This window comes from Idiotropiscis lumnitzeri, chromosome 1 (genome assembly GCF_059441095.1).
Source record: "Idiotropiscis lumnitzeri isolate Australia: NSW breed Sydney's pygmy pipehorse chromosome 1, RoL_Ilum_1.0, whole genome shotgun sequence".
NCBI classification, from domain to species: Eukaryota; Metazoa; Chordata; class Actinopteri; order Syngnathiformes; family Syngnathidae; genus Idiotropiscis; species Idiotropiscis lumnitzeri.
In genome coordinates, this window is record NC_142391.1 from 17,704,943 (window position 1) to 17,730,195 (window position 25,253).

The 25,253-nt window shown below is 39.6% G+C and overlaps 1 protein-coding gene across 2 annotated transcripts in view; it reads right to left on the reverse strand.

The window, feature by feature from the left end:
- The window catches only part of rock2a (rho-associated, coiled-coil containing protein kinase 2a), a 36,002-nt gene that overhangs the window by 5,109 nt on the left and 5,640 nt on the right, over positions 1-25,253 (reverse strand). For both annotated transcript variants that reach the window (XM_088295226.1, XM_088295150.1), the window contains exons 2-29: positions 12,978-13,059; positions 12,796-12,896; positions 12,540-12,677; positions 12,160-12,420; positions 10,631-10,775; positions 10,400-10,538; positions 9,369-9,460; positions 9,128-9,287; positions 8,962-9,016; positions 8,596-8,684; positions 8,466-8,514; positions 7,973-8,108; positions 7,638-7,729; positions 7,093-7,339; positions 6,100-6,206; positions 5,263-5,422; positions 4,954-5,114; positions 4,549-4,733; positions 4,380-4,449; positions 4,042-4,145; positions 3,377-3,563; positions 3,170-3,263; positions 2,997-3,091; positions 2,675-2,866; positions 2,343-2,511; positions 2,156-2,226; positions 1,983-2,071; positions 1,786-1,864 (exon numbers count right to left, since the gene is read on the reverse strand). In XM_088295226.1, coding sequence (XP_088151352.1) covers positions 1,786-1,864; positions 1,983-2,071; positions 2,156-2,226; positions 2,343-2,511; positions 2,675-2,866; positions 2,997-3,091; positions 3,170-3,263; positions 3,377-3,563; positions 4,042-4,145; positions 4,380-4,449; positions 4,549-4,733; positions 4,954-5,114; positions 5,263-5,422; positions 6,100-6,206; positions 7,093-7,339; positions 7,638-7,729; positions 7,973-8,108; positions 8,466-8,514; positions 8,596-8,684; positions 8,962-9,016; positions 9,128-9,287; positions 9,369-9,460; positions 10,400-10,538; positions 10,631-10,775; positions 12,160-12,420; positions 12,540-12,677; positions 12,796-12,896; positions 12,978-13,059 — 3,549 coding nt within the window. The remainder of the gene's footprint in view (positions 1-1,785; positions 1,865-1,982; positions 2,072-2,155; positions 2,227-2,342; positions 2,512-2,674; positions 2,867-2,996; positions 3,092-3,169; positions 3,264-3,376; positions 3,564-4,041; positions 4,146-4,379; positions 4,450-4,548; positions 4,734-4,953; positions 5,115-5,262; positions 5,423-6,099; positions 6,207-7,092; positions 7,340-7,637; positions 7,730-7,972; positions 8,109-8,465; positions 8,515-8,595; positions 8,685-8,961; positions 9,017-9,127; positions 9,288-9,368; positions 9,461-10,399; positions 10,539-10,630; positions 10,776-12,159; positions 12,421-12,539; positions 12,678-12,795; positions 12,897-12,977; positions 13,060-25,253) is intronic.

Below are 25,253 nucleotides of genomic sequence, written 5' to 3' on the forward strand. Positions count from 1 at the left end.
TAATTCAGTTCATAGTGGAAGTCTGCACATTAATAATAATATTGTTGAAATCTTACAGAGCTGGATCTGTTTTGTTTATTTTGGTGATGGCATGCTGAAACGCTGATTCATGTGCACAAGTTCATCAAGACGAAGGTAAATTTAGAAAGTCAGTCACAACAACCTGATGAGGTTCATTTACTTAGGTGTGAATGATTCATGGACCAATAAAGAGGACCAGCATTCGAACGACAGAAAAATATGTGGGTTCCAAAGTCTCAACAGCTTGTCTTCATCAGCTTGTATGTCGTGCGCCCAGTTGGGTGCGATTGGCCAATTTCTTCATTTTTGAGAAGAAGACCGACAAAGATGTAGACCAAGGAAAGGCTTGATGCAACCACGTAGGGCTGTGCCTATCAAATAGTTCACTACTCGAGTGTCTTACTAAAGCGCCATCAAATAAACAAACATTCAGAAAACTTTTTTTTTTTTTGCTTGGTTAAAGAACTAATGAGTAGACAAAAGGAAATAAGACATTTCACTTAACAATGAACAGTGAACCGGTTTTGAAATTCCAATTGTGCAGTACAGCAAACGGTATTTTCTTGTCAAAAACAGTAGGTGAGAATTGTGAATCTTAGGGGGCCGCCGCGTTGAGCTATGGGATCAAGTGACGTAATTACCACAGAAGAAATTTTGCTTTTCACCACAATCAATCACAAACGTGACCATTTTTAGATTCATGAACAAATGATAAAGGATGCGTAAGCGAAACTTTCGCTGACAGACATGTGGAAGTTCAGCTATTTTGATTTGATTACACAGATCATCATGTCTGTTGTTTAAAAGAAACGCTGCAATTCAATGAATATCATACATACTCCAGATTGCATTTTAAAAAATGAAGAAGAATAAATAAAAACAAAATCATTTTCAGACTTGTTTTACCACATCAATGACTCAGTTGTTTGTGAGTGGACAGCTTTCCACCGTAGGCTGCAGAGATACGACTTACAGTAAGGCATTATGCACCAGAGACAATGAAGGCGTGAGAAGAAGCGCAACATACAGCAGATCCATACACAAGAACGTTAATATACCAAAAATAGGACGTGTTTTGTTTTGTTTTTTAAATAAAATTTTGTGCGCAACTGGAATTGCTCCTAAAGCCAATGGTTCATAACCTCAGATTCTATTGTAAATTAAATCTATGGCAGTTAGAATTAGGGCTGGGTATTGATTCAAATTTCCAAACTCCATTTCAATTTGATATACAAGGGCCCGATTCAATTCAATTTTTTATTCACTTTGAATGATTTTCGATTCAATCAAAGATTTCACGCTGTACCAATTCCCCTTTCGTATGGAAGGCCTCCTCAGAAGAACTAATGCGGCAATTAGTACAAACTTGTTTCTGTGACCAGGAGCATTAGTAAAAATATTAATATTCACATAAAGAATTGAAGCCAATGCAGTTACATTATTCATGGATGTGTTATTGAACATGACCATATGAAATCAATAAATACATCTGCCTTCATGCTTGTTGGCACTGACTTGACAGCTTCCGCCGTTTTGTTTTGATACGCTACATTCGCATCGTGACAAGATCTCGCGTGACGCGTGAAGTCAAGTCAATTTATGAGGAAAAAGACTAGTAAAAGTAAAAGTATGTTTTTATGAACAGATAATGGGCTATGGAAAGGATAATCAATATTTTAGAATACTTTTGTAGGCAAGTGCACCTTCAAATGAAGTGAATGTAACTGAAGGCCTAGCATACATACTGAAGTTGCAATTACAGACCTGGAATATTCTTGGAATCTCTTTGGCATCAGCTCGGTACACATCCGTTTGGGTGACAGGCCTCACATGAAAGAGTTTGCTGTGTAGGGGAGAAAAAAAACCCCCACATCGCACACGCTCACTCTCAGAAGTAAATTCCTCATGTATTTGACAAACGACCAATTCTCTCTGCCGTTTGATTCAGGTGCTGTACTCACTCGATATCAAGCACCATATAAGGGATGGATTGCTCTTTGTCTTGTTCGCTCTTGTAGAAGAGAATCTTCTTGCTGCTCACAACAACATACTACAGCAAGTGGTGAGAACATGATCAAGACAAAAAAAAAAGAATACATTTCCCATCTTTCTCTTATCAGTTTTAAATGTTCACCTTTTTTTCCCATCCAAACTTCTTGGTGTTGTTACGCACGGGAAGTGATAGCCACCCTTCAAGCCTCGTTTCTAAGAGAAAAAGAAAGCCTCGAGTAAGTAAGATTGTTTTTTTTTTTTCCTCTTCAACTGAACTCAGTTAATGCAATTTTGTATGCGAATACAGGTATCAGTTGATTTCCTTTTACCTGTAAAGGCATCATCAGCGTCAAAGTCCGGACCACTACTGACGCTGGCAGAGTCAATTGACTGAACACTGAGTGACTGGAGGAGATTCCTCAGCTGCTCGATGTCACTGTCTTTACTGTCCAGCGCCATCTGAAGCTCAATCCGCATCTGACTCTCATCAGCCAGTTGCTACAAAGTACAATTAAAAAGGAAACGGGTGTGAAACTTTGCACCTGCTGCTACATTGACTTTGAAAAAGGATGAGAAAACTTTTGTGTCGCACAAACGTCAATCAGTTCATCCAAAATGTCTCATGAAAAATGTGGAACCGACCTGTGATTGTTCTACTCACCGCCTGCATTTCGTTGATCTCTCGTTGATATTTGATGATGGTGCTATTAAGTTTTTCCTTTTCCGATCTTAACTCCAGCTGCAGCTTCCTGTTCTCCTTCTCTTTGCGGCGCATGTCGGTGTCATTGCCACGGCGACTACTTCCACCGCGCACCTCCTTCCTGTTCATGATCTCTGCCAGCTTGTTGACAGCCTGCAAAAGTACATTAATTAAGGACCAAAATAAACTGAAAAAAAAAATCCAACTTACAAAGAAGTGCCTTGCTATGTTGAAAGAAACACAGCTTGGCCCAACCCTTGTTCGACATAGCAACGTAACAAACCTGTGTTTTCAGTGTCCTCTCAGACTGCAGCTGCTTCTCAAATGTGTTCTTCATCTGATTGATCTGCTGTTCCCAATCCTTTGACTTGTCAGTTTCTACATTGGAAACAAATAAAAATGCTACAATGATGCCGTGTTTTATCAACAAAGTCGTAAATGAAAACTTCTCAATACCTTCTAGGGCCTCTTTCATTTTGTTGTTGAGATCTTCCTTCTCATTGGCCAAGTTGGCAACATCACTGGTCAGGGTCCTATTGGCTTCTTCCAACTAAAAAAAAAAAAAATCAACAGTATTGGAAGAGGTAGCTTTGTGTGTCACTTATACAAGTGAGTTTTAACCAGTATTAAAACGCCTCACATTATGCCGATTTCACAATTTACCGAATTGATGGTGATATCCTTCTCCGACAATTCCTGCCGATGGCGGGCCATCATCTCCTTCAGCTCCAGCTCCTTCATGATTTTTTCCTTCTCCAGATCAGAGTATTGCTCCTCAGCAATCGAGCGAGCTAGCTGCTCTGAGTCAGCCTTAGTCAGTGTGATTTCCAGCTGGGCAGCCAGAGAATCTCTGAATGATTCACAAAATGAAAGGCCCAAAAAAAAAAAAAACAGTTTTTCATCCAGCCTGCAATTCACAATTTGAATTAACAGCAACTTGTCAATTACTGTACTTCTACAAGGACTAGTATGTTTGGCACTGGTAGTTTCTTATGTAGAATTTCCTTTATAGTTTAGGAGAATTGCACATATATATATAACATTGTTACATATGAACATAGTCTAATTATTTTTGGGGAATCTATTCAGCCAGATATTATCACTTGATTTACAGAGTAGATACACTGAACTACAATCAGTAAAATGATCAGTTTAGACTGTACCACTAGAGGCTGCTATTAGCAAAAAGAATGCCATAAAACGGGAACTTCTGGCTGCAGAAAAAAACGTCTGGGTGCCAGAGATTGTATACCATCATCATCATCATTTGCTGGTTTGCTTGTCAGGATTACAGAAACACAGACAAAACTTTTCATCAGTTAAAACACCTCTCCTCCTGGAGTTCTTGAAGGGTCTGCTGTGTTTCTTTATAGAGTTTGTTCCTCTCATCACATTCCTCTTTTAGTTCACGAACCTGGGTCTTATATAAAGTCTGGAGAGAACAAAACAAGTTAAATAAATGATTGTGATGATGATTATAAACCATTGCCTTAATATGATTTTTTTTGTTAATGTATTATCGATCCACTGCTTTTGGTTTTATTTAGTTTGCACTCAATTAAAAACAAGGGATGCTTAGATTGCGTCATTAGATCACATTACATAACTATAAAGATAAAATTAATGTATTTTCAAGAGTGACACCTTTCAAGGGGTATTGACTCACAGAAAAATACTGTTCAGCTTCTAACTGGTCTTGCAGTTCCTTCATTTGCCCGTCTGTGTCTTGTCTTTCTCTGTAAACAAAACAGGGACACTTATTGCGATCCATCCTCTCTGCATGTCTAAATATGAAACATGAATCAAAATAAGTGTTCACAAGAAAATTAACTGACTTGCGCAGCTCGTGGTTCTGTTTTTCCAAGCTGCGTTTTATGTCCAGTAGGTGATTTGTTTCTTGCTTGAGCTGCTTTTCGGACGTTCGAAGCGAGTTGAGTTGTTGGTTCTGGGCCTTTAGGTCATTCTGAGTCAGGTTGCGTTTCTGGGTCTCCTGCTCAATCTTCAGGGTTAGATTCTTCACCTGCAGACATGGACAGGACACAGACTGTGTTCTCCTTCTAAGAAGCTCAGTTTCCTCTTGAACAAACAAACAGATCTTAAACCATGCGAGTCCCATTAAACCAATACCTGACTGCTGTGGTCAGAAAGTGTATACTGAAGTGCTTCTTTCCATACAGCCCATAATTAATCTCAAGGGGTGAATAAATTGTCAACATTGACACATTAGCTGCGTCACTCACCTCCTCCGTGAGGTGGTCTTTGTGTCTGCGCAGCTCATCCAGCTTCTGAAGCGCTTGTTTATAGTCGCAGTCCATCATGCTGCTATGCTTCTCCTGTTCAAGTATTCTGTTCTCCAGACGCAGTTTGGCCGCTCGTTCCTCTGCCAGCTTCTGCTCCATCTCTGGGTTGTGTAATGCAGAGACCAAGATACATACTAAAGGGACACTTCACACTGATTAAACGTTGCATACACTCTTTCTTTTGCGATGGACCCCGCATCAGGATGGGTGCGAGATATATTTTGAAGTGGTTAAGTCAGTGACTCTTACCCTTCGTTGATTCTGATTTGGCACCCTCGATGGTTACTTTTATCTTGTTCTTGTCTGTCAGCAGAGCCCTGGTGGCTTTATGGGAGCTCTCCTCCTGCTCCAGCCCCTGCTGCAGCACCTTCAGTTTGTAGGTCAAATCAATCTCTTTGTTGCTCTTTTCCTGGGGACAAGCACAAACATGTTCTAACTAGAGCTGTCAAAATTAAAGGATTAACTGAAGATTAAGTGACAATTATTTTAAACCCAGTTAAATATTTTAATTCAGTTGACTAATTTTTATATACAACAAAAATAATTTGCATAAATTGCTAAGGCAAATTCAAATACTGTAGAATATTTGCTGTACATCTCTCGCATCTCAGAACAAAACACCCTGCTCAAATTACCACTGGGCCTTGCAAACCAACACTGCTGGAATGTGGTGACTGTGGGAAGGGCTACATTAACTGTATACACTTTGAGAATTGTTTCTAAGAAAAATGTAAAGATGAGTCTTTGAAAAAAAAGTCTTTGAATTAAAATATACATCATATTTGATGATTTCACATTCATTCCAAGATATTCAATCAATTTCCCCCAAAATAGTAGTTGAAAAATCGCAATTAATTACTGATTTTTTTTTTTTGCGATTAATTAGTTACTACCGCTTGAGAGCACTAGTTTTAACATACAGTACTAAAATGGAAATGTCAGCCATGCCCAACTTGGGATACCAAAATGACAAAATCGTAACAGCCCTGAACCAAATATGGAATGAATAAAGATAAAAAATAAATAAATAAATTAAAAAAAATGACTATAAAGTGCAGAATCTGGTATGATGACGATGATATTAACCTTTTCCAAGTCAGTGAGCTTCTCTTGAAGATGCCTCTTTTCAGTCTCCATTTTGGAGAGAGCTCGTTTCTGCTGCTGCACCTCCTCCTTAAGGCCAGAGACACGCCCTACAAGATGGATATGGTGAGTAAATAGTTCACACAACAAAGACTTTCAGCTTCTCTTTTAATAAAATCTAACCATAAAAGGTTTAAATGATTGACCTTCTGTGAGTTTGTACTATTGGAGCAATCAAATTAACCAATATAAGTACACACTAATAAGCATTCGTTCAGTATTTGTAAATACTGAAGTCATCATTTATAAAGCATGTTTCTGACACGAATAATTGTTGGCAAATAGTTTATAAATCCCTAGTTCATAAATTCATTCAATTCTGATATTTTCACTAGTGACGTGGTTCGGGTAAGTCCGTTCTCGACACCGTTTGGCTGACTCGAACTGACACGCCGGTCTTAAAATACTGACGAGAACTCGCAGACAGATGAATTCCCATCTCTGCTTGTTTGTTTAGAGTTACTTCTTCGTAGTGACGTATATTCACTAATTTTTATGTTGGACTGTATTTATTTTCACCGACACACCGATTAAAATTAGAAAAATATACAAATACTAAAATGTAAGATTAAGATTAATTGCTTTTCCATTCATTTTGATGGGTAAATTTACCTCGATTTACAAATGTGAGTTACAAACGGGGCCATGGAACTAAACAAATTCATAAGTTGAGGTACCACTGTATGAAATCAGGCGCAAAGCCTGAAAATCGAATATGGTGTCTTTAGTCGCTTTAAATATACTCAGACTGGAGGTCGGTGCAAAATCTTTAACACTTCCTAATGCAATTGTGGAAAAGAGAAGGCTCTTCTTTGTGATCTCAGTCTTTCTGTACTGCTATGAGTCAGTTAGCTGATCTGCGTAAACTGCTTTCACAAATGCATATAAGACTGTAGGGTGATTTCCTGAACTGAGTAAAGCAGTCATCTTACGCACCCAGCAAGTCACTGATGGTCTCTGTGCCTTGGCTGTGCTCCCTGCGTTCTGTCTCCAGGGCGGCCTGCAGGCTGATGCATTCCTTCTCTAGGCTTAACTTGCTACGTTCCAGCAGACAGCATTTGTCCTGCAGCTCTCGCGTGTTCACCTCCAGCTGCTGCAGCTGTTTGCTGTTCTCTGTTTGGGTTTTACGGAGCCTCGTTGCAGACTCAGATTCAGCCCGCAGCATGATGTTGGCTTCTTCCAACTGAGGGAGAATAATTGGGAGGTTTACAAAACGTCTCCCAGATTGACAGAAAACTTTTGAAGTCTTGAGTTTTGACAGGTAGGTGCAAAGCAATTTAAATCAATGTCTCAAGGAGCCCATCACTAAAACTTGAATCTGCGGCTTGCAAATCAAATAAACTATTCTGACTACTTTTTGTATATACTTTTAATGTCTTCATTTCAAATTGACAATGAAAAGATCAATGACTAATAAGTCTATTTATTAAAGAAAAAAATGCCTTTTGGGTCCAAGTGCATTATAAAACCAATTGACTGACCTGTTTCTGCAGATGAATGTTCTTCTCATTGGAAATGTGTGAATTCTGATTTCTTCTTTTTAAGTCATCTAACTGATCACGCAGGTTGTTAACTGCAAAATTGTGATATACATACATGAATCATTGACCCATCAACTTGAATAACCAAGAATAAATAGCTCCTAAAAAATATTAACGATATCTTTTTTTATTAATGCAAACAACAACATGCTCATTGTGTTGATTTGAATAATTTTGGCATATTTTGTCCATGTAATCAATTACTACTTTTAAAAAGGGTCCAAAAACTCTCAGAACTTGAAGTCATAACTTTAGTTATTATTTTTTGCTATCACCTTCATTTTCCAGACAGCGTTTCCTATCAGCTTCACTCTCAGCCTTGCGGTGACTCTCCATGCTTTTGTGCTGGAGAAGGGCCTTCTCCCTTTCCAGCTGCCTCAGGCCTGACTCCAAATTCTTCCTGCTGGTTACCTAAAATGAGATGCACCAAATGTCATCAAGAGATGCTTTCACAATCCTGATTTTCTCACTATATTCATTCAAAGTGAGGATAAAACTGTGTCTTTAAGACAAGTCTAAATCCCACCGACATTTTATGTGGTTGTCAGCATTTCAAAATCACTGGCATTCAACATACAAAACTACACAAAAAGCCATATAAATTAAATAAGTGCGTAAAACTGTAAGATGGGCTGAAGATCACATTAACCTCAAAACGTAACTATCCTGGAGGGAAATTGGATTGTAGCACCATCAAAATATTCAAATACAAAACATTCACGTAAAGTTTTCCTGTGCAGCAAGTTTGTCAGCAGTTATTTGTTCTACCTCATCTTCAAGTTCTTTGGAGACTTTATCCAGGCGACTAGTGGCAGCTCTGAAAAGTTACAGATAAATAATCATCAGAAATGTTAGTCTCAACAATGATCCAGGTTTTCGTAAGCTTCATCTCATGTACCTGAATTTGTGCTCGAGATCATCTTTGGCTTGCTTCTCATTATTCAGCTGCACTTCCAAGTGGCGAAGTTTCTTCTGTAATGCTACAAACTAAAAAGAAGTGGGAGGTGATCAACTTGCACAAACACACAAATACAAATCCATATTTATTCTTAAGCAAACACAATACTAAATAAATGTATAACTTCAAGTCAATGACTTCTGTGATATGAAACAGTCCAGTTGGGCCATTGACTATGTTTACATGCAGTCAAAAGCCAGAATACTGTAACTGTACCGTACTTTACCTAGAAGGATGTTTAATAGTGTGGTTAAGGAGGATAAACAGAATAATAAAACGAGCTTTAACTCGTGTGAATTGACTTACCTCTCCCTTCGAATTATCATTAACACACGAGGAGTTGTTGGGAGCATTTAGGAGACTAAATATGGAAGCAAAAAAAAATAAAAAATACATGTCAAATGAAAATCGAGGCTTAGTGAACTACATATTACTATAACGGAGCACTCCCAAAAAACCTTTCATGTCTTACTGGTCTTCTTTGAAGTAGGTGAAGCCCACAAAGGGGAGCTGATTTCCAACAAAAGCTTTGGGTGTGGGGAACGTCTCCACATCACCTTTGTCATCTTCAATCTCATCAAAGTTACTGGTGTCAATGTCACTGCTCAGCTCTGGGACCACAGGTGCAACAGCTAAAAAGAAAAAAAATGACAAAGTCTTATTCAATAAACTTGGATGTTTGGGTTTATCTAGTTCTCTGTAGAGACACTCACTCTCTCTGATGGTGTCAAAGGTCCACTGGTCATTCCTGAAAAAAGTGTGTCGCTTGATCTCCTCCACACCATTCTGTCCTAATCGCACCTCCCTTTAAAAAAAAAAAAAAAAAAAAAAGAAAAGAAAAAAAGAGTGATAGGGACCAAAAGCTTATGTTAGTTATGTTAGTCTACTGCCACATTTTGCTGTATTGTCTTGAAAAATTTAATGTTTTGAGTCTGAGTTCTAAGATGGGGTTAAAATCACACCCACAAACACATTATTTAACATTAGTATAATTCCAGGTCAATTCAAGGTTGAAAAAATGTTTTCTGTATGGACAGTATATTGTATAGTTTGGATGAGCGAATGCGGGAGTGGGTCTAAAGAGAGTGTGCTACCAGCAACAGAGATTTATGGTGTGACACAATGGCAAAAATAGCACCAAAAATTCCCATCCATCTATTTTTTTTATTATTATTGTTGTTTTAACAATGCTTCTTGACAATATGTATTAATTGTTGGAAAGCCAGCTAATTTCCCTTAAAAAAAAAAAAAAACAGTAACATGCATTCGCATTTTTTCATTGAGCAGACAGTAGGCAATGTGCCCATGTAGAATTTGTCTGTGCCAAATATCTTAATCTGATTTTGCTGACGTTGATTGAGCATGTGTAAGGAAGGAAAATGGTGACTGCGGCACACATGAGCAGGTTTTGGCGTGCGGCAGTAGAATAGTGTGGACAGTCAAACGAAAAGTATTGAAATTACTTCACGCTATCTCCAGGCAGATAGCTATGAGAAATTCTTCAACAGGTATGATTCCCATCTCGCCTCTTATTTTTTTTCCACTGCCAAATATCTAAATCGGCCTAAAAAAAAAAAATAAAATCTGCATCGGTTGGACCCTGTTCTTGACTATTTAAGTAATAATAAAATTTCATATGGTACTTCTTTACACAGTTTATGGACCTGACAAGGACACATAAAAACTAACATTGGTGGGGTGGTGAAGTTAACTTGCAAAAAGGAAAAATGATCAATTTCCCAACCTGTCAGTCAAGAAGGCACAGATTATATTCTTTGCATCTTTTGAAATCTCCACATCATCAGGAAAGTTGAGGGAGTTTTTATGGTCCATGATCTTACTGTAGGTTCCCACCAAAGAGTCAGCATAGAATGGTGTGTCGCCTGAAAGTGCACAAGACCATTTGATGAGTTAATACTACTACTACTGACAAAAAAAAACAACACTCTGATGCTAATAGGTGAAAAACACTGACCAACAAGCATTTCAAAGATGAAGACCCCGACGGACCACCAGTCACATTCTCTCCCATAACACCCATCGCCTCCCTGGGATTTCAGCACTTCAGGTGAGATGTAGTCTGGAGTTCCAACTGCTGTATCACAATGTACCATACCGGTCTGGGACACAAGCCAAAATGTAAATATGCCACATTTTTACACATACATTTTAAAGTCATCATCTCAATTTGAATCTTTGTGCAAAAACTCCCATTAGTGCCCATAGTTAGAATTGCTAAGAAATATAGAAATTTCATTTCTAGATGCAAATGTCCCTGAGGTAAAAAAAAACCAAAAAAAAAACGTTCAAGACAATTTCTGGAAACTACATGTTCAAAATTGTACAAAACTTTTCACATTTTATGTACGACCTAACACAGGATATTCAGTACAGCAAACGTAAGAATATCGGAGTCTTTTTCTCTGTTTTTTTAACACTTAAGACAAAAGAAAGACAACGTGAAACAGTGGAAATTAAGAAGAATATATACTGGAAATTGCAAAGAGAGCAAAGAGGACTCAAAGCACAAAGACTCCACAGCTGCCGTTCAAGCGTTTCACTTACAAGCAAAGTTTATTAATTTGACTTTTTAGCAGAGATGGGCACGGCCGTAAATTTTGCCGATCCGTCGTTTGACAGCAGCTCGGCCACCTGTCCATCATCGTTATTTGAAACATTTTTCAGTCATCGCTAAATTACAGTTAGTCACCGTTATTCTAGGAGCGACCGTTTAGATCGAAGGATCAGCGCTGCAGTCAAGTCCAACTTTATCTAGTCCAAGTAAAGTCCAAGTCACCAAGGTACAAGTCAAGTCCACATGAAATCAAGCAAAAACCTTACGAGGGAAAATTCCACGACCAAAATTCCAAATTTCATTATGCTCAACACTCGTCTTGGATCGCATGGGTACCCTTTGCGTTATTAGCCGAGTGTCCAGATAAACAACAAAAACATTTACCGCTTTCTTTTGTGCCTCGACAAGTGTCTGTCAGTTCGACGTGATGTCCTAAGTGTCCGAAATTGCCTTCTTACAGAATATGATGGTTGCTTCACGTTTCTTTCTTTCTTTTTTTTTTTTTTAAGATCATGTGGTTGGTAAAACCCAATTTTATAATCCTACAGTTGGTTAGCACCGCTGAAAGTAAAAGACTGTGCTTTGGCTCAACACTTAGATAATCTGAAAAACTTTTTTTTTTAATTTAAGGAGGACACTAATTTTCAGTAATAAAAACATGAGTTGGACTCTGTTGATAAAAATATTTTGAAGTCCAAAGGCCGAGTACCTGACAAGTCTAAGTAAAATCCTAAGGAGTCCGATTAAAAAAAGAAAACATGTCGAATCCGGACCCAAGTACCGCAGTCCTGCAAGAAATGCATCCCCGCAAATATTTGTCAACTGCGGGCCTGTGAAGCCTTTGATATCATTTTGTGATTAAGGGCTATACAAATAAACTAAAATAAAACTCCTACTGTTACACCTTTCTCTTTTTTAATAAAACTCACCGAGTCCATCTTCATGCATGTGCCAAAGTCGGCAAGCTTCAGGTGTCCGTGTCTGTCGAGCAGCATGTTGTCTGGCTTGACATCGCGGTGAATGAAGCCCATCGAATGAATAGCATCCAGTGCCATCACCACCTCTGCGGTGTAAAACTTGGCCCATTTCTCTGGCACATCATAGGTACTGGTGAGGTTTACCAGGTCACCTCCCGGCATATACTCCATCACCATGTAGAGGTAGTGCTCATCTTGGAAGGCACAGCACAACTGATCAAACAAACAACAAGCTCCTTTATAGATAATTACGCACCACATGGCCCAAGAAAAATTGCGGTCAAAGTACATTAGAGTGTGTTTGACACACACCCGTGGCTTGAATGGCATACCTGCACCACCCATGGACTGTTGGCAAAGGCCATGATGTCCCTTTCTTCCCAGAAAAAAGCAGAGTCTGAGCGTTTGATCATTTCAAACTTGCTAAGAAGCTTCATGGCGTAGACTTTCTGAGAGGCTTTGTGCCTGACCTGAATGATGGGGGAACACACAGTATGTATATTTGGCGTTAATGTCAGACAGTATCAAATTCGATTTACATTTAACGTTACTGAATCGAGTCATGTATTTAACATCAGGCATACTCACCAGTTGAACCTCACCAAAAGCTCCTCGGCCAATCACTTTAACTCTGTCAAAATCCTCTGATTTCATCTGCAGGTCTCGAACTTGTCTTATGACATTCTCATCTGAGAATAAAATGTCATGAGTATTGTCAATACTTGCTTCATCAAAAATAACACCACTACTTTGATACTTGAAATACTTACATCTATTTAGAAAGGTTTCAATATTTTTATTCTTGCGAAGTGCAGGGTAGTCCAAGTCTAAGACCACAGCATTTAAGGAGTCCTGGAGGGGGAAAAAACACAATGTTAAAACAACAGAAGAACACAAAAATAGAACGCAATATCAACTGGAAATATTTGACAGTTAAAATTCTGCATGTCAAGTAATGATTATAAAAAAAAGAAAAGGGCCCAACATTCACTCAATGATACCAATAAAAAAATATCCAATCATTTTAAAGCTTGCTGGCTTTTTTTCCTTCCCTAACATCCCAACCAGCAGCTGCCTATTACCAGAGCTGGACACTTGACCCTTTTTTGAAGGTCAGTCCCTCATTCTCCAGCCACGATCTGGGCAGCCTTCCAGCCTCGACCCTCCGGCCTTATTCATATAAATTGTCGACCCTCGACCTTGGAGAGGGATCTCCCCTACATGCCCCACCACGGTCAGGCGACCGAAGCAGGAACGGACAACAGGCGCATTTGACACATTCTGAGGCAATTTTTGAGATGAACTTTTGTCCGCCTCGCAACATCACACGCATGAGGGCCGATTCGTGGGACAGTCAACAATCTTTCTCAATCAAAATTAAGAACATTCCATAAAATAAGTTGGACAGTTTTACCTCCAGTAAATATTCAGAAACATAATTAGCAAACATAATTCCTGGATGCAGATGGTTTGGAACGACTTGGCTAAGTCAATGAGAAAAATAAATCAAGAAAAACACTTCTGCCTCAAAACTACAATTGATCATTTTAAAACTATGTTTGCACCAACCAGAACCATGTTTGGCCACTCTCCATGATGCACACACTCACAGTCATAGGAGGAATACACAAAAACAAAAAGTATTCAATGGGAAGATTGATAGGATAATCAATAAAAAATATACATATTGTTGACATCGCAAATACTGTAAACACCTGCTCTTTGTGTTGGATACAATAGAGACTGAGCCCTGCCACAAGTAGCAACAACAACAACAACAACAACAAAAGGCAACTAAACACCCACCCCCTCACCACCACGGACACAAAAAAACAATATTTATCTAGATATCATGGCCTAGAGTAAATATAAAACATGAATACACCCCTGTTAAGGTTTTGGGGCATAAAGAGACCAGGACAAATCCTTTCAAAATATTTTCCATCATGAATCTGACCTATAACCTGAACAACACAATTGCTAATTGAAAAAAATAAATAAATAAGTAAAGCATGAGGAGAAATTAAAAAAAAAAAATGAAAATATAAATTAAATAATGAGGCTGCACACCCTCTCATAACTGGGGTTGTGGTGTTTGGAATTCACCAATATTATTCAAACTCATAAGGGAAGTCAGCACACAGCTTTGTTTAACCCCTAATAAAGTGAAGATATTTTATATGCGTTTATAGTTGCATTTGACAGCATGTCCACAGAGCAGTTGGTTCCACGGCAGCAGAGGAATCTGACTGTTTAAAAGTTATCAGCCACAAGAAGGGTACAAAAGAATTTACTAGGTATTGAATACAAACTGGAACAAAGTGGAGACAATTGTCAAGTGGCGAAACAGTGCCATTACCAAGAACTGGACACCTCTCCAAATTTGATGAAAGGATGAGAAGAAAACTGGTCAGAGGGGGACAGCAACATCAAAGGTGGTGTAGGAATTTCTGTCAGTCACTGGCTGTTTAGTTTAGGTGACATCAATATCTTGTTTTCTTCATATAGTGACATGAAGTTCTTACTATTTTGCGTGGTTTTCTGACTGCTACGTCTCAGATCACCAAAGATAAGTAAACCAAATGCAGTTTTGAAATGGTGAATTGATTAGTATCCTCATCTCGCCACCGCAGGGGTCACAGCGGCCGACACAGCTGGGGAGATGTGCAGGAGGGCAGAATAAGAGGGGCGGCCAGTGGGAAGAATTGCCGCGACGGCTCACGAGTGCCCAGAATCAAAATTTAACAAAGACATTTTCAAACCTGAACGATCCTAGGTCCCTGGAATATTAGTCCTGGTTCCACTCAATTCCCAGTTAGCAATGCCCAACCCAATAAAGCCATTCCTAAACCTTTTAGAACACCAGCGAACCACGGTGAGAACCATAATCCACACATGGAACGAGTGGTGTCCAAATTAATTGATTAATCGACAACTAATCAATCATGAATTTAATTGACTACAAATTTTGAAAATTCACTATTCATTTGCCACACATTGTGCAGATCAGGCTTCCTACGTGGTCGTACTCATTTTGCAAGCTTGTGAGTTTACTATTAGCGTCAGTTTTTTTAGTTTTCCCTTTCATCTGTGTGACCCGCCGCTTCCCAGTCCAAAGTGACCCACGGACCGGTACCACTGGCACTGGAGGACCACTAGTTTAAACAACTGTAGGCCTCCCTCACCTCAGTGAAGATTAAGTTCATAACTCAACAGTCTGAGTGAAAATGACTTTCACGGTGAAAACCACTGCTCACCAAAAAGAACAAAGGATGGTCTCGTTTCTGCACAAAAAACAAACTAATCTGATTGAATCCCAAGACTTTTGGGGAAATACTCTAAGGAGTGACGGGACAGAAATTGAACTTTTACGGTATGTCACATGTTACATCAGGCATAAAGGCAACACAGCATTTCGGAAAAAGAAAATCATACTAACGGTCAAAAATGTTGGAGGTAGTAATGTGACTGTCTGGGGCTGCTTTGCATATTCAGAGCATTGATGCCTTGCTGTGATTGATGGAACCACCAGAAATTACTAATTGAGAAAGTTTGGCCATCAGTTCATGACCTCTAGCTGAGGCACACTCTTTTTCTATAGCGGGACAATGATCCAAAACACACAAGTTAGGTCTTTGGAAAGACAACGAAACTGAGCCACATTCAGCAAAAACACACTTGAAATCTCCCAAACACATGGAGGAAAATGGTCTGACTAAATCACGGTGTAACATTTGGGTTATAATTCCAAAAGGAATGTTTGTCGCAAACACAACACCGCTCATGACTAAAAGAACATGCCTAAAGTGAAAAGGGACAGTAGGAGCCACACACACACGCAGTCACAGCGGCATGTCTGTGTGTTTTCCAGTGTGCCGCCTCCGCACTGCAGCAGCACTAAATTGGAGCAACATCGACACACAAAACACGAGAAAACACTCAGGGTAGGCCAAAAGGTACTTCTAAAATAGCCCAAGTCTGCCTAAGCCACCTCACTAAACAGCGCAAGAGTTGAGAGTGCGCCAGGCAGGTTAACAATCAGGATGGGTCTACACGACGTAACTTCAAAGTTGAACAAGTGTAAATTACAGAGATGGGAATGGCCCGTCCCGAACGGAATGCCATGGAAATTTAGATTTTTAAAGGACGGACTAAACAAGCCTGAAAGTGTGGTTTTTACAGTCCCTGTTATCATCCATAACAGGGTCTAATATCGCGATTGATGTCCCGATCGTGCTTTTTTTGTCACAGAGTCTTCGGTCTTAAGTATCTAACGATACCTCTGCAATGCGTTAAGAAATAAAAGAGCTTGAATCAGATTTTTCTCAAATTAATATAAAAATACACATACAAACATGTTTATACATATCCATGTGTATATGTTACATGAATATTACATGGACCATTGCAACAAATCAATTGCTTTTTATAACACACTCAAAATAAACTAAATTCTATATTATTTCCTTTCTTTTTTTTTTTTAAGAACAGAATGTGATGATATCAATATTGAACGACTCAGTCTGTATAAGACCATCGCGGAACTTGTTTTCTTGTGTCATTGTTTTTTTTGTGCTGAAACTCTTAAGTGGGTTTGTAACGTAAAATTAGCAAATTGGAAAAGGAACTACAGCCAGAGGAGGGCACTTTTTCCCGGTCCATTCTCCGACCGCGACCCGGGCACCCTTCCGTCCCATTCCCAATGAAGTTGGAACATTATGTAAACAAAAACAGAATCCATCCATTTGTCCAGCTATCTGCAGGAAGTAGGTGCACTTCACCTGGCCTGAACTGGTCACAAAGATTTGCAAATCCTTTACAATCTCCTTTCATCTAAATACACTACAAAGAAAATGTATTTAATGTTCAAACTCATGAATGTTAGGGTTGTTTTATTTCAAAAATATTCTTTCCTTTTGAATTTGCAAACAATTGATAGACAGGAGCAAGAAACGATTGGGAAAGTTGAGAAATGCTCATAAACACCTGTTTGGAACACAAATGAACAGACTAATTGGAACCAGCTAAGTGTCATGATGGGGTATAGAAGGAGCTCAGTGTGCACAATAGTGAAAAGAAAACGTGCGATATCAATATTAATGCGATATTTAACATTTAACTACAAAAAAAAAATCACATTTGTATTCCCTATCAAAAGAAGTATTTTTATATGAAGCAAAATATGCAACGCAATACTTTGTGAACAACTGCGTTAGCAAATAGTCCAAGAGTTTAAGAACTAAGGATCAACCGATATGGATTTTTTTTTTTTTTTTTTTTGTGGCTGATGCCCAATCCGAAGATTTGGGAAACAAAGAAATACAGACTACGACAGGCCAATTAATTACTAAAATATATCATAAAAAAACATTTTTTTTCACGCTTTCTGTCTATGATTGGTTGTTTTTCCTCTAGCACCGTGATTTCTTACATATTAAATTTAAGGCACGAGATGGGGCAAGAAATAACAATTTTCACTTATATCATGTACAGTATGCTGTGACCCAAAAAGTGACTTTTTTTTGGGGGGGGGGGCGGTTAGATTGCAACTCCCTCTTTTAAAACATAAATAGTGAACAGGGGGCCTAGGGGAGGTATAAGCAAGCCAACCCAATAGCTTTATGATCAATTTATTGATTTAAAAGTGTGGCTCAATACTTTCATAAACATGTTCTGAGCATGTGCCGCGTCTCCAATCCCTTCCTCTCCAAATTTCTCTGTAGTTTCTTTTGCAACTTCCAATGTCCTACATGCCTCTCCTCCAGCTATAACGTTTGCCACTCAGCTGCAGTCAGTGCGCAGCAAGCTAACACTCTTGATTTACCAGCTCAACAGCACTTCCCCATTAAAGGACTAACCTCACACAAAGGCTACTATTTAAGGGGAAAAAAATACACATGCAAGGGGGCGGGGACATGTGGAGGAGGGAAGGGGTGTGCACATACAAATACATGCAGTAGGATCTCCCAAACAGCAATCCAGGAAATGATTCCCCCGCCCCTTGTTTGGCAAATAATTTCACTATGACATAAAGACGGTCCCTGTGTGCAACTCATTTCCTCTGTGGGCGCATTTGGCTGCTATTTACACTACTCAGAAATGTTCATCCCCAAAAGCACTGTGTCAAGCCAGTGCTTTTGGGCCATCTTAACCAGAGCTGCTCTCTCGTCTCTGCTGTAAACACTGCATTCTATGGGTGTCCTGATCCGATATTTGTATCGGATTGCGGTCCGATATCATAAGTGTACAGTATCTTATTTGCCGGCATGAGGGCTGTGATGACTGACTTTGGAGCGAAACCGCATGTTTAGCAGGCAGTAGTAGCCAACTGAAGCTCAATTATAAATTTGCTATAGCAAGCTGCTGCGGCGTGTCACCTCAAGCCGTTGACTACCCGGCAGCAGATGATATACGCACCTTGGGACGGTCTCCGCTGTTAAACTATCGGAAAAAAACCTTCTCAGTTTGTTTATTCTTCTCTAACGCTAGGCTTAGCAAGTTTTCAGATCTAGCACTGGAGCAAGCGCTGGAGCAGCCGCTCAGCGCTGACAACAGGCCCCGTACAATAAAGTGTACGTTTTTAGCACTCTTAATATGCATCCATCCATTATCGGAGCCGCTCATCCTCACAAGGGTCGCGGCTGTGCTGCGGCCTATCCCAGCTGTCTTCAGGCTGGAGGCAGGGTACACCCTGAATTGGTTGCCAGCAATTGAACTTTATTTTAGAACGTTGTTGTGTTAAATATAGTGCAATTTTAAACATTTTGACATGAGGTTTGAGAGAGTGCTGACCTTTTCAAGTCCTTTTCAAGGCAACTCAGGTCACATGGGCTTGCTCCTCCTTGAATGGGAAGAAGACAGTGGGCTACAACTTGAGAGCAACAGCAATTAACCAAGTATCCAATTATCAATTTTCGATTCTACTTTTATTTACGCTTCTGTGTAGACCATGATACACCTTAAGGGCCAATAAATAGCCTTTGCATGCAAAGATTTTATTCTTTTGGAAAATATAGCAAATGTCAGATACAATAGAAAAATCTGTTTCATAGATTACCCACTTAGGGCAAGAAAGAAATGCCAAAAAAGACAGGTTGCTCGTGACCATGAGGAATACATAGTACAGTGATGCAATGTTTGAAATCACTGCAATCACCAAGCAAACAATTCCTATCACTCACTCCACAAGCTGACTCTGACCTCATATACACTCTCATTCTGCACGTTGTCAAGTGGTGAATAAATAAACGAGGGCTATCGAATTTATCGCGTCAATGGGCGGTAATTAATTTCTGTAATTGATTCAAAATACTTGACGCATTTAATGCATGCGCAGAATGACCCGCCCAAGCATCCCCATAATCCCACTCAGGGGCAGTGAGCACTGGAGCGGACAGTGTAGATTTCGAGATCGTCAACAAAATTGCATTTTTTTTTTTTTTAAATGGCTCCCCCAAGCTCATGAATCTGCGGCATATTACAGTTAACATTTCTGTACACAGAAAAGATTTTCTCTTACAATCGTTCAGCTCTCGAGGACACACGCATTTGTGAATGTAAACATGAAAGAAAAGCAGGTTGGCCCTCTGGCTGGGCAATTTAAACATAAAAAGAATACAGATGGACCAATAATTAAGCCGGTAGGGATTTGTACTCATGGCGAGAAGGAATTACAGTTCTACCACAGCTATTCAATATAAATTTTCATCTCAACGCAAAGCATGCATTTGTTGTATATATGTATAAGATATGGCATATTTTGGAGTGAATGCAAATTACAATTAATTCCAATGAATTCATCTTTAAGATGTGATTATCTCGATTAAAATGTGTAATCCTTTAACAGCTCTAAAATAAACATGTTTCATATTCAGCCAAAAGAGACACCAGTGGTTCTAAATGTCTTGGCAGCAAAATTATGTAAATTGCTCTTCACAAGTCATTTTTTCCCATACTAGTGTTATTCAAAGCTAGTCTTACCGTCTACCTGAGATAAGGCCAAACAAATGGAGTTCAGCCATTAGCCTATGCAAGGTGTCAGCTTCTTATGAACTGTAAAATGAATAGGTGATGTTTTTGCTTTAAATCCAAATGGAGTCAACATTTGCACTTGATGCTTTCAGTGTCACAAGAAAAATGAAGGACCTCAAATGTCCTGCCCTTAGTAACATGACAGAAAATACCAGCAAGAGTCCAGAGGCCATTTGTCAACTACTTAGTCAAACAGCCAGCCATTAATATTAATCAGCTAACAAGTGCCTGAGGAAGTGCAGAGCAGAATGGACAATTTGCACTTTAAATGGTTTTGCAAAAACTACAGATACTTCGGTGTTCCCTTTTTAAAATATGGTACGCTTCCTCTTTAGGTCCCATGCCATAGTGTGATTCCATTCCAGTCATCACTTTCTGATGAACAGGAGTATCTCAATTTACCAAAATTGTGAATCTACCCCCCCCCCCCCCCCCCCCCCACACACACACACAGGCAATGGATTATGGATGGTTGCTTGGCAACTACAGCAAAATGCAAAGAGTGGCTCAGTGTTTAGTGAGTGCCTTATTTCATACACTGATGCTCTATTATACACAATTGTATCAGCAATATCAAGCACTGCTTTTGGGGAACTTCCATACACATGGTAAAACTCTTCGAAGTTGACCATCACATAGAAAGGCTACATGCAGCCGTTGTACCCGCCTCATCATTGGGCAAACGTAACAAAAATAAGCAGCAGCCCCAGAAAAACAATTCAAAGAATGTCTGTTTTGATTGAATTCCAGACGTTTTAAAAATAGTTGTCAAGATAAACAGTGGTCCAAGCACAGTGAGAAGGACTCCGCTTGGCAGGGCTCATAAACTCTCCTCAACAGACAACAGCAGGAATTCAGCAGAGGCTCTCAGATAGCTCACTAAACGCGCCCACAGGGGCGAGCAGGACTGGGTCTTACGCTTAGATTTGAATGATTTTTGTCCCATGCTCCTGTGCCCCGTGCATTTTTGGCGCCAAGGATCTATTAATATAATACAGTCAATTGAGGAATGAGCTAGAAAAACAAAGCAAGGGAAGAGACTTAGTGCCCATGAAGTTCAAGGTTAAACGTGAACGACTGAAGTGGGGGACATAATTTCAACTAACATTGTTAATGGGGGATAAAATGCCTTATTTGCTGCCTTAGAGTTTGTTCACAATCTACTCCGGGTTGCACGTTGACTTCAAATGTATGCATTTTCTCCAAAATAGAATCAATCCATTGCAGGTGAAGCTGTCACGTTGGAACCTGTTCCATGCATTTTTTGTGTGTGTAAACATTGAAATGTATACATAAAATGTAAGAAACAAGGTTTTCTAATTGTTACGTACAGGAACTTGGGTCACCAACATGGTAAAAGCAGGTAACCCCCCCCAAGGACTGCATGAGTTGCCTGAAGGGCCTGTTCTAAAAATAGCTCACCAGTGATGGGAATTGTGATTTTCTAGCAATGTTGCAGAAGCCATCATTCGAAAAGAGAGATATTGTTGCATATTGCGAGGAATCATGACTCTCTCCCCCTCTCGCTTCTCCTCTCCCCTTACCTTCTCTTTCAGGGTTGCACAATATATGAAAAAAAAATTCGATATCACGATAATGCCCTGTGAAATATACAGATCGCAAGGATATGAAATCATTTCCTTATGAAATTGCATGCTTTTATCAGAATTTGCCAAGTCAGATGCAGATGAGCGTGCTTGTTTTTCCCGCAGAATTTTTTTTTTTATTTAATTTTTTCAATAGATAAAAATGAAATTTCTTTCCTTAAATACTGCGATAATATCAATATTAACTATAGACAGCATCCACATCGCATAATGCATGTTCTTCTAATATCCCCGTGCACCACCGCCGTTCGTACTGGTAATAAAAATGTCAATGAACATTAGCCTTGCTGTAGGAAGGGAGGGGTGAGAAGCGGCTCAGTCGCATCAGACATGAACACCCCCTCAAAACAGCCTCATTTCAGCATGTCAAAAATTGGGGGTGGGAAGTGAAATGTGATGAATTCAGAAACGTTTGCCATTCTTGCAAATATATATTACAAATATATTCTACAGTTGTCAAGATATTTTTACATATTTGCCAACACACCGTGAGCCTCCTGCCAAGGCATCACAAGACAGAGACAGGACACCTGCAGTATTAATTAATTGATCTCGTTTCATTGTCTCTAACATCATTATTGTTTACTTACACCATCATTATTTAGCTTGGAGAGGAAGGCAGAGATGTGAAAGCTGTAAGCTGGTTCTACGTTTGAATGCTTAAGTGTGCATTCATAAGCACATAAATCTGTGTATAAAGCATATACATACTGTGTGTTTGCCTAAGATGAAAAAAAAATATTGCATGTGGGCGGTTATGTCTCACCAGAAGGTTGACAAAGCTGAAGCTAGATGGAAAGCGTTGTGTGTGGGAGCCTCCTGTTCTCTGCTCTGCTCACTCACGCCCTCATCCAACTAAAAATACACTAAGACGAAGGTTGCAAACCCTTGAACACATCCACAAGATAAGTAATTTGAAAATCCAAGAACAACAAAAAACGCAGATACGTTGAATGAGTGACTAGTTCTTATTATACCACTTTAATTTGTGCACTTCAATTGATCCAATTTAAGGATTATTTTTGTAAGAAACTAGACATCTTGCTGGTGGAATTTGATTGTCCCAATTATCCTAGGAGCTAACCTGTCTGGGGCTTTATGGACGGGTACCCCATTGCATACAGGTCCTTGACCAAGAAGGACTCAGAGACCCCTGATGATGAATATCATAAATGGACTTAGTGTTCCCTTGCCCGAATGCGGGTTACTGCGGCTTCCCTGAGGAGAGAGGCCTGGAGATAGGGTTCGAAGACGAGCGCCTTGCAGCCATGGGGCTCGGACAGGCTCACCCAAAAGGACAACGTGATTCCCCTTTTCCATGGGCTCACCCCTGTGGGAGAGGCCAAAGGGGTCAGGTGTGATCCCTGGCTACAGAATCTGGCTCAAGGGACGTGGAATGTCACCACGCTGGCAGGGAAAGAGCCTGCGCTGGTAGGCGAGGCGGAGAAGTTCCAACTAGATATAGTCAGACTCACCTCCACGCAAAGCTTGGGCTCTGGTACCGGTCCTCTCAAGAGGGGTTAGACTCTTTTTCACTCTGGAGTTGCCCATGGTGAGAGATGCAGAGCAGGCAAGGGCATACTTATTGCCACCCTAGCGATGCGTTTTTTTTTGGTGCTTGAAGATATCTTCACATTTTTTGGACTCAATAATGGTCATTTGCATGGGTGTTTGTTTAAAAGATCATCAGCATTTGAACATTATTCTTTCAAGCTGCAACAATAAATATATGTATAGCATATAAAAAAAATAAATAAATAACCGTCGGTTATTGATATCAGTACCGACCATATTAAGCAGAAACTAAACGGCTATATCAGTGGAAATTTTTCGAATCGTGTATAAATAATTACTAGTAAGACTAAACGCTTTGCAGAGTCGCTCGTAAATCAGTAATCCTCCCCTCCGTGGCAATGGAGAAGCCATGTCATAATCAGGAAAAGATACAATGAATGCTAAGCTAACCTGAGAGTGTCACGGTGCTTGTGTGACCAATGACACATTTCACACACACCTGACTGGAACATCCAATTTCGAACAGCAAAATAGCAGACAAATACATGTTTTTTGGGAGAGAAAAAAAAATCATAAATGCTAAAATGGAAATGAATTAACTTCCGTCGAGATGTATGTCAGCCAGTTTTTTGGCAGCCCTGACATTAATAATCTTTATGATTCTATTCAACTTTTTTCTAACGATACAGCCTTGATATAAATTTGAGAAGCAGAATAATACTACCTGAAAGACGTATCAAAATAAATCCCTTAATAGGAGGCGATACTGTCATTGTCAATAAGCAGTGACTGAGTGTGACGAACTTCATGTACACTGTACTCCATTTTACTTGCAGCTGCATCAACAATATAATCCACCAAAATCAACAGAACTGTTGATCGATTATTATCGACTAATCTAGTATGACGCCTGTACCTGAATAAATGCTATATTCCCAGTTATGCAGTATATTGAGCAAAGATAGTAAATAATAATGTGATATGATGTGGTACCTTTCTTTTTCCCTCTCAGTGGTTCTAATGGAAATAGAAAACCAAGATCAACATTTCAAGTTGTGTCCAAGGCATGCAAGCTACATGACTGAGGTGAAGTGTGACATTTTCAAGCCATTTAGGACTTGGACATCTGACAGACACTGGGTCTTCTTCGCTGAAGTGGAGCAACAAACCAAAAAAAGGCCGCAAAGAGGCCTAGCAGTCTCCCCAGAGGAGGTGCTGAGTAGAGAGACTGACTTGTTTTGCAAAAAGAAAAAAAAATGACCTGGGCCACCATCCCGAGTGCCTTATAAGGAAGTGTTTCTTCCCAGCCAGCACACTGATACCAGTACCGTTGTTGCTCGTCTAAGAACTCCACTACACTCCGAAGACAAAGTTGTCGCTTTGGTTTTCGTGTCAGGTTGAGGTGAGACTATCCACGCCTATTTGAGGATCCACACATTCAAATTGCTCCATATGGGATTTGGAAAGTGGCATAAAAGTCAGACAAAAAGTGAACAGGAAATGCTGGAACATAAGAAGACATTCACATTCACAGTGTGGCCAAAATAGGGAGAAAGAAAAAGTGGAGTGGAGCATGTACTGTAAATAGAAAAGGACATTAGAGACAGGAAAAGATATGCGAGGAATAAACATTGAATGATCACCAAATGCATGATGCCGCTTTTATGACTCCGACACATAAGGGCATCATTACTAAGAGTGATAGAGAATAAAGATGGATTCAAGGGAAACTTATGTATTATTTTTTATTCAAATGTGGAATATCTCATATGTAAGTCAAAGTTGAATCAAGTCTTGAGCCTGAGCCTGACGACACAGTTCGTTGACAAGTACCAGCAGCGTGTCGAACAGGCCTAAAAGGAGAGATAGGCTATGGGATAAAAATTGAGACAG